This window comes from Sinocyclocheilus grahami, unplaced genomic scaffold, assembly GCF_001515645.1.
Source record: "Sinocyclocheilus grahami isolate Dianchi unplaced genomic scaffold, SAMN03320097.WGS_v1.1 scaffold220.1, whole genome shotgun sequence".
Lineage (NCBI taxonomy): Eukaryota > Metazoa > Chordata > Actinopteri > Cypriniformes > Cyprinidae > Sinocyclocheilus > Sinocyclocheilus grahami.
The window spans coordinates 628466-638017 of record NW_015505399.1 but is presented as its reverse complement, the minus strand read 5'-3'; the positions used below and the strand labels follow the sequence as shown (position 1 = coordinate 638017).

Below are 9552 nucleotides of genomic sequence, written 5' to 3'. Positions count from 1 at the left end.
GTTTTGGGGAAAGCTAAGGAAGGGCGTTTACCAGTAATATAATAATATCATATAATATAATTAGCATCTATTCCATACCATATTCTACATTTAAATATAAAAATATACACTATTGGTTAAAGGTTTGCAATAATTCAGATTTGTTTTGTTTGTTTTTGAAAGAAGTCTCTTTTGCTTATACCAACACTCTTAAAAAATGAGGTTCCAAAAGGGTGTTTTCGTAACGATGCAATAAGAACCATTTTTGGTTAACTTTTCAGTGATCAGTTCTTAAAAGAACCTTTTTTTCTTAGTGTGAACAACATTTAAATAGTATAAACAACTTTTCTTTTTCACTACGAAGAACCTTTTGTGGAACAGAAAGGTTCCCTGATGGATGTTAAAGGTTCTTCATCAATGCCAATAAAGAACCTTTATTTTTAAGAGCGGTAAGGCTGCACTGATCAAAAATATAATAATATCAGCAGTAGTGTGAAATAGTATTACAATTTAAAATAACTGTTTTCTGCTGTAATGCGAGTTATTCCTGTGATGGCAAAGCTGACCATTACACCAGTCTTCAGTGTCACATGATTCTTCAGATATCAATCTACTATGCTGATATTGTGCACAGTTATTATTAGTGCTCAGTTATTAATAGTTCTTATTATTATAAATGTTGAGAACCGTTTTTGCTGCTTAATATTTTCGTAGAAACTGTGATGAAAGTTCAGAAGAACAGAATCGAATTGAAATATACATTTAGTCATTTTTGAACTAATAAACTAAATGTATAAAATCTTACCTCAAACTTTTGAATGGTAGTGTATCTTAGTTTTCTACAAAAATATTCCGCAGCAATTTTGTCTTTTCAGAATTGAAAACAAGAAAGGTTGCTTGAGTTTCTTAAGATTTGAAAATCTATATAAATATAAAATAGTTATTTTAAATTGTAATAATACCTCAATATGAGATATTAAGAATGATCAAATAAATGCACCTTTGGTAAGCATAAGGCCTACTTCTTTCAAAAACATCAAAACATTTGACGAGTAGCGTGTACGAATTAAAAGTTCCACAATATTTATATTTCTTTACTTTTTTTTTTTCTTTTTTTGGTTGATTTAACCAGCGATCTAAGCATTACAGTATATGATGTAATAACAATGTTTGATACTGTTATTAATGAAAGTTAAGTGCTACCTTTATTAAGCTGAGCAGATAAACAAACCTTTATCACTATGTATTTCTTCCTCTCATTCCTCGTTTTCTTCTCCCTGACAACAATAATGTATCTTTAATCAAAATTAATTATCACACATAATATACGCTGAAGGAATGCATTACTCTTCATCTGCTGAAAAGATGCACTTTTCTGTCTCACATTCCTTTGGAAATTGCGCCCCCTGTGTTGTCATAACATATAATAATTATTTCACTCCTTTAATCTCTAGTTGGAAACAACAGTATTAAAATTCAGTTTGTGCTATATGACTTGTGTTAGTGTATGCATGCTCTTTAATGATGCGTTTAGTGGTAACGGGGTGTATTTGACATAAAACATCAAGTGATCGACAGGCGTGTCCTACATTTACTTCCATTTATTAATTTAGCCCACACTTTAAGTAGCTTCTATCCAAAGCAACTTACAAACCTGCAGTATGTAATACAATACTTCTGGTAAAAGTATTTAAACAACATATTTCTAATTGTTGAATAACTATATTATAAATTCAGTTCTTATGAATCCATAGACATGAAAAATCTGTTGTTAAAAAAAAAGTAAGAATTCAACACACCACACGACTATTTAAGTCGCGCTTCTAAAATACACACTTAGAAGATCAACAAAAAAGTGAAGCAGGAAATTTGACAAAAAAGTGTATTTATTTTTTTACATAGTTATTATCTACAGTATATAACAAGCTCACCAATAAAGTACAATCAAAACATTTAGCACAAAACAATGTTAATTTTGCCCAAACGTCTTTGTTTGGGCTTCCGAAAGCGGATGATGTCAGGAAACAGTGGTTGCAATTTACTTTTTAACTCTGTTCCTGAGCATTATAACCCCAATTTGCTATTGTGTGCTGCGCATTTTACTGAGGATAGCTTCCACAACATGAGGGAGTACAGTGCCGGATTCGCCAAAAAGCTTTTGTTGAAAGACGGAGCAAGAGGCGGGGCAGTACTGAAACACCATCTAAGCTGTTCGCCAATCACAACGCACTGGGACAGCTAACCAATCACAACAGATTTTGTTTTTCGGAAGGCGGACCTTCATCAAAGCCGGGACTAATCGAGCCGTTTGTGCCAGCCTGGGGAGAAAGGTATTGTAATAATGTAAATTATGTGAAAAATAATGTGTTTTTCGAACCACCAAGCATGAGAGCATGTTCTAGTACACCCCCAAAACAAAATCAAGACTTTGCAAAAGAGCATAATAGGACCCCTTTAAGTTTTGTGGTTTTTATTAATATTTTCAATGAGTCTTTTATATTTTTGCTTTAATTTTACTCTATGTTTAAGTAATTTTGTTGTGTATGCTTTTGTCATTATTAGCCATTTAAATGTCTATATAGTTAATTATAATAAGCCTGGTCAGAGGTAAGTGTTGTGTTGATAAAGTTTATTGATTTTCACTCACAGAAGGAAGCAAGAGCCGCTGGATCAAGAGTGAGAAATCCTCGAAGAGCCATGGATGCTTTGGCCAGATTCACCCTGATGTAAAGAGGGTACAGATAATTCACTCCGAACATTTATTTTGTCAAATGACATGATTTTCAAACACTCAAATCAAAAAACTGTACAACAGATAGTTCTGCGAAATTCTCTTATCAGTTTTCTTGGGATTCAATCTTAGTGCAGATTTTCCCAAATTGGGTTTTGCAAACACATAGCGGTATAACACATATAAATAATCAAATCATGACAATGTCAAATGAAAACAAATGACTTTAAAATAAAACTGATCAATAAAATATTTTCTTTAACTGCATGTCATGTGACCATTCACCGACATGCAAGAACCAGGTTAAGGTTAGAAGAGATAGAGTTGCAGCTACTGGGCTTGCGCTCATCAATATAGCGTAATTTTTGTCATACTGTACAACAATAATTACTGTTTTTGCATTATTGTAAGGGATAGGTTTAGTGTTGGAGTAGGTGTAGACATTAATAAAACAATTCTAATAGGTAGAAAATGTAATTTATTGTTAGTTTCCAGCCGTAGCTGTATCCCTTCTAGCCACAACCCAATAACCATGATCATGCAAAAATATTGTCAAATTATTGAAATTTAAACTTAAAATCTCAATGTAAAAGGGGAACAGCTGACAAAAATGTATGGGGATCCCTGGTGAAAGCATTTATTTATTGAATTGGAATCAATATATTTGTTCATTAAAATACGATTTTAAATCGCTTGGAGTATGATTATGTATTGTTTATACGGTTGTTGCTTATATTGACACTTGTGTTCTTACTATGCGTCCACACACCTGTCAAAGGCAGACACGGTGCTGATGGCCAGCAGGAGGTAGAGCAGAGACTGGGCTGGGTAAGCCAGACTGTGGTACTGCTGGAGAAGGTTATGTAGAGTGGTCATCTGCTCTCCAGCTAACACATACACAACAATGATATTCCACACCGCATATCCTGCCAGAAACCCATGAGAGAACAGTCCAATGATCCTACACAGAAAGCAACAGCAAATTTGGCAGTTGAGTTCAACACATAACAAGTCAACAAGCTCCAAAAAGAAAACCACATGAAAAGGTCACGGTCTTGATGAGTACTAGACAAACTCATGAAGCCCGTTGATAAGAGCTGTTAGATCATCTGCCAACCAAACCCACCTGAAGCCACTGTGGACCCTCATGGCGACATCTCGTGTATTCCATATGGGCCTGACTTCCATGTACTCCTCCATTTGGTCACGGGATAAATCCAAATGATCAGTCGCCTGGAAGCGGCCTGGGTCAGAGGTCATAGTTTATCCTATTTTAGTGGCTACATTTATATATAATATACTTGTCATAATACTGCATATATACATATATATATATACACACTGTATATATGTCTTTGACATAAATCAGATCTATAAATATAGGATCTGCAAAAATACAGAATATGAGATTTTTTTAATAACTAATACATTGGCAACAATTATAGGGACCAATTCTCACTGTTAAATAGTTGCTTATTAGCATGCCTATTATTAACAAATTGGCTGTTTATTAGTGCTTATAAAGCACATATTCTGCATGACCATATTCTACCTCACTAATCCTATCCAAAACCTAAACTTAACAACTACCTTACTAACCATTAATAAGCAGCAAATTAGTTTATTGAGGCAAAAGTTGTATTTAATGGTTTGTTAATAGCGAGAATTGGACCTTAAAATAAAGTGTGACCAATATATCTTTGTTAGCATACAGTATATTTATGTATAATGATAGTATCATTACATGTATGTATCTAAAATGAAACTCACGGTTCTTTTCTACAAACACTTTTCCGATCGGATGACTGTGACCCAGAGGGGCTGAGAATAGAGAGCGCTGAGATATGGGTGCGTGCACATCGGTGATGATGTCCTCCTCCTCCACGCCGAGCTCATTATGAGACTGGTTTTCCATCATCTTAGCCTTCCTTCAAAAAGAAGTGGACATTATTCTCAGGAGAGAATAATACAATCACAACGTCTATGAAACTACTGTATTTAGAAGTATTTACTTTCTTTTCAAAGTTTTTGCTTCTCACCTTTTTCTCTTGCTTTTTCTGGTGACTTCTTCATCATCTGTATGAGGCTCTTGAACATCTCCATTTGGAAGGTCTTGTTGTTCACTCTCATCTTATAAAACAACGAAATCAAGAACAATTGATCTAAAAAAAGAAAAAGAAAATAACATCCATAAATTAAATGTGAATATCATTAACAAAAATGATTTACCAAAAGTATGTGCCTTCTTTTTCTTCTTCTTCTTCTGTGGTGGATTGTCCTGAGGCTCAGGGGTCAGTGGCTCTCTGCGGCTCTCCAGACCCTCCATTTCTATAGCTGGCTCGGGCCCTGCTGTTGTTTATTGGGGATTATACAAATATAAAGGAGACAAATGCTGCAAGATTCTACATTTATTATCCTTGAAAGAAAAGAAGCAACTACAAAATATGTGCAGTAAACAGTAAGCCAGTTTTGTGTGGGTATTTGAACTATTCCACTGGCTACCTGCAGAGGTAGCTGTTACACCAATGGACTACACTTAATTGCCTTCACAAGAACGTATTTGTCCAGCAGCAAACACATAAAAATGTTAAATTTTTTTTAAAGTGATCTTGTTAAGATCAAATAAGGCATTTATAAGTGTAATTACCTTGTGGTTCCTCAACTTCATTAATGTCCTTCTTGATTTTCTTTTTCTTGGGTTTGACACTTGGCATTTTGTCTATAAAAGGTAGAAATAGGACAGTCAGCTTTGTCTACAGTTTACACTAGTCCTTTATAGTAATTAGATTAGAAATCCAAGTACAATAGAAACTATTACAGGCTTTGGGGTTAATAAGGCTAAGCCAAATAATATAATTGATTTGATTAAAACTTCCTGTTCACATGTTCAGATGTTCAACAAGGATAACTGACCGCTGGTGTCTTGACGTCACACACCCGAAAATCAGGACTGAATGGAAACAAAACAAAGAAAATGAGACCCACTTCTTACAACCAGGGATTGAAATGAACTTTTTCACTCACCAGCCAATTTGGCTACTAAAGTTTTAAGTTACCGGCCATTCATAACTTCTACTAGCCAAAAAAAAATTCATCTTTGCAGAAGTTGCATATGAAGTGGCATTTAGATGTATTTACACATGTTAATGCAGCTTAGAGGGACATGGAATGCTTTAAACTGCAGTTACAAATGTATAAATAATGTTTTGATATTTTAAACATGAAATGTTGAATAGTGATATTTGAAAATTATTTAAAAAATTAAAAGATACTTTAAATGTGAAATTAATTATCGCCAGTAGGTGGAAGCAAGTCACTGCCAATATGGCGTCTAAAATGTAAGTCTCTTGATATTAACTTATTGTTTATTGAACTGTTGTAAAATCAATATCACATTTGTAACCATGCTGATATTTTAAGAAAACAACGGCACTCTTCGTGTGATATTGATTAACTATATGAACTGATCTAAATATATAAATTTTCTGCCCCCTTATCTTGAATTATGTGATCATTCTTAATGCATATTAATAGACTGAATCATGCAGTGAAAGAACGCACTCTAAATGCGCACGCGCACTAAAGCCTGTGTTGGACTTCATCACGTCGAGTATGCGTGCCTCTCTGTAGGTGTGTTTTGTTTGGTTTTTTGCAATATACTAGATAATATCATGATGTCTCACGTGTTCAGTATTTGCGCTAAACCTGCGCAGATTTGGCTTGCATGAACTTCCCCAAGAAATTAATGAGTGAACATAACTTATGAAAAGTAACCCGCCAAATTAGCTAGTGATTTGACCCGCCACAGCTGATTTTTACCCGCATTTTGCGGTGTTGGCGAGTGTTAATTTCAAAACCTGCTTACAACTGAAGTCAATATGTAGAGTGTTTGTGTGAGCATACAGTGAGCATGTAGCTTTAAATTAGCCTCTTGCTAGATATAGCACTTTACTGAGAGAAGATTTTGAGGCCACAAGGTAAACAACACTGATTGAACTGCTTCTTTCTGCTTGACTTAAATGCTCACTTTTAACCACTTAGCAAGTCAATGACAGTAAGCAAAATCACAATCAAAAACATCCAACTATTGCAAATAGAAATTCATAATTAAGCAATTAATAATACATAAAATGATAGAAAAAAATAACAGATCTACCTCTCAAATATCTGTCTGGTTAGATCTAGATAGATATTTTAGATGATTGAGAGATAGAGGTATTTTTTTAGATCTGATATTTTATATTTATATAGCTAGATAGATAATATTACAGAAAGTCACCAAAACGTGTTTGAGTAGCTACAGTATCCTGACCATGTAAGTTTAAGAGGTGATCAGTTGTGATCCATGTCTGGTTATACCAGATTATAAACAGGTCACATATGGTCACACAGTAATGTATGTAAACACATATGACACTACATACACAAGACAAGAGCCCAGCTGATAAATAGCGAAGATATTATGTTAAGGAGGTGAATAGTAAGTGTGAACTTCAGTGAAAGTCTATCACGAGTACATGTCAACTGACTAGTCAACTAACTCTGACAGCTTTATATTGCCATTCAGATCATAAAGAAATATAAATATAGGTTACAACTAAATCCTACACAGCTCGCTCTAATAATCAAAACAAAAATACATGGCTTTTACACATTATGGGCTAAGGCTCAATACGCATCCAGTGCTCCTTGTCTTTATCTTGACCACATATCAGTCAAAGCCATAGACAGTGGTCAAAGCTCACGCTGCTTATCTTAAATGACTGATGCTAAGGATCTGCTATAATACTGTGTGGCATAATTTACCATTTGTTTTCTTCCCATTCTTGTCTGGCTGGAGTCGTGGTGCAGGAGCTGTTGGTGTGAGATGAGGAGAGTCTTGGCTGGGCCGTCAGGCTGTCTAATCCTGGGCTTAATCCTCACAGACGTGCATCTGCCAAGGAGGGAATTAGTGTGGCATAGATCGGTGAGTGAGGACAGCCTGAGAGAACCACACATACACACCATGACAAAACCCCTTATCTACACACCATTAACTACAGCTGTTACATCATAGGCCTACACATTTATACGTTTAATTCATTTTTTTTTCAATAAAAAGCACATACACAAAGTGAAAAGAATAAGTACACCCAGTGTTACATTTCAAAACATGTTTAGATTTATTTTGAAAAGGGATTCATTTTCTCTCTCTCTCTCTAGATAGATAGACAGACAGACACTGGTAGGATATGCCAACATAATATGTGAACTAATACAATATGATATGACAATATATAAAATGCTTAATGAATGATAGAAAAGGCAGATTCAAAAATGTCTTTGAGATGTGTTAAGATGTCTTTGGTATTTTTTTAACGCAAACATTTTTTACAAATCTTTCCCTCCATCCTATAGTTTTGAAGATTAAAAACTGATTTAAACTCAAGCCTTCCAAACAAGTTTGGAAAGATAACCATTAGCACTTTGCCAAAATTATTAAACCCCTTGACCTGCAGGACATTCTGCTGCCTATTCTGCAAACAATATAAGAAAACAATTCAACCAAAGCATCTGAAATTATAGAACATTTCATGCACATTTGGCTCTAAAAATTTATGTACAAAATTATTAAACCCCCAAAAGACAAATTTTGCAGAGAATCTTTTCTTCTTTATAACATCTAATAAATGTTGCCTCTACGTGCTCACAAGCATTGACAACTCTCCTGTTAAATCTTAGCCCAGAAGTTTTGGATGTATACTATTGGATAATTGCCCTGCAGTCCAATGATCATCGGTTTCAGTCTCTGTATTGAAGGCATCACAATCTTTGCCAAAATAGCCCGATACTTCAAAGAATCCATAATGTCCTTCATACAGGATTGCTCCACCACCATGGTTGACTATGGAAATGGTCTTCTGCTGCTCTTTTGCACCAGACATGGGCCCATGGGTCCAAAAAGTTCAGTTTGGTCACATTACGCTATAAAAATTTTTTTTCCTGAACTCCACAAATTAATTTGAGCATATTCAAGTCAGCCCTTTATATTATTTGTGAAGAGTGGCATTCGGTAAGGTGTCCTGACATGAAGGCCATGTTTGTATAGTGTTCTTCCGATACGCTCCATTGAAATGTTTCTTCATCCTTTCATCGGGTCATCTTGCTCTGTTCAGACATTGTATTCCTCTTGATGATGTTGTGCTTTTTCTTTAATGCCATCAGAGTTTTTCTGGTACACCTTTTAAACTTATGAGTAATGCTGACAGTTGTGTCTCTAGGAACTTTTAGACTGATGATACACAGGGCAACTTTTTGAGCAATGCTGCCGTCAACAGGCAACCAGGTGAGACACAGGGCTCACGACCAATCTAAAGTATCCAGATAGAAATTTGTTACCCATTCTCAATGGGAAAGTGCCCAAGCAATGTTGCTTAAAAAAAGCTGCCCGGCAAAATTGCTTAAAAATTTAGCCTTAGTGACTTGAAAGTCGTCATGCAACATTTTGTAATATTTCTTCTCTATAGCTTTTGTGAGAGCTCTTTTGACTTGGCCATATTTGCAACACAACTTTAGCACATGCATGGGCTAAATTCATATAGGACTCAAAACTATTACAATATACTGTATGTTGACATCTTACACGTGTAATATGCCACATTTACATTTCATTTAGCAGACACAAAAATAGCTTCTACACTAGTGTAAACAGTTGAAGTCACCAGAAATAAACCTACAGATCTCATAAGACATTAGTGAAGACCCTCGAGGCCTAAATATGTGTTTACAGTATATGTACTATGTACTGTATGTAAAATGATAATCCAGACAATTGCTGATGACAAATAAGATTTTACTCAGGG

General features: G+C 35.0%; 1 protein-coding gene across 4 annotated transcripts; it reads right to left on the bottom strand.

Moving 5' to 3' along the window:
• Positions 1–2523: 2523 nt before the first annotated feature.
• On the bottom strand, positions 2524–7654 carry LOC107596532 (transmembrane protein 237A-like). 4 transcript variants are annotated; one of them, XM_016287286.1, is made up of 9 exons: positions 7517–7654; positions 5624–5660; positions 5358–5429; positions 4940–5056; positions 4750–4840; positions 4481–4638; positions 3837–3954; positions 3480–3671; positions 2524–2700 (listed from the first exon to the last, which is right to left on the bottom strand). In XM_016287286.1, exons 3-9 carry the CDS (start codon positions 5422–5424, stop codon positions 2619–2621), a joined length of 825 nt encoding a protein of 274 aa, XP_016142772.1. In that variant the 5' UTR covers positions 5425–5429; positions 5624–5660; positions 7517–7654; the 3' UTR covers positions 2524–2618. The 4 variants fall into 4 exon arrangements, with proteins under 4 accessions (XP_016142772.1, XP_016142770.1, XP_016142769.1 ...); XM_016287284.1 differs by having other exon boundaries at positions 4940–5059; positions 5594–5660; positions 7517–7653; XM_016287283.1 differs by having other exon boundaries at positions 4940–5059; positions 7517–7652.
• Between the last annotated feature and the right edge of the window lie 1898 nt (positions 7655–9552).

What these genes read in the sequence shown, in the direction of transcription:
- LOC107596532 (XM_016287284.1), bottom strand. Translation starts at nt 5,424, where the DNA reads ATGCCAAGTGTCAAACCCAAGAAAAAGAAAATCAAGAAGGACATTAAT. An exon ending in TGAAGTTGAGGAACCACAAG is followed by an intron (nt 5,060 to 5,357) that starts GTAATTACACTT and finishes AATAAACAACAG; the next exon opens with CAGGGCCCGAGCCAGCTATA. An exon ending in ACCGTGTCTGCCTTTGACAG is followed by an intron (nt 2,701 to 3,479) that starts GTGTGTGGACGC and finishes TCTTTACATCAG; the next exon opens with GGTGAATCTGGCCAAAGCAT.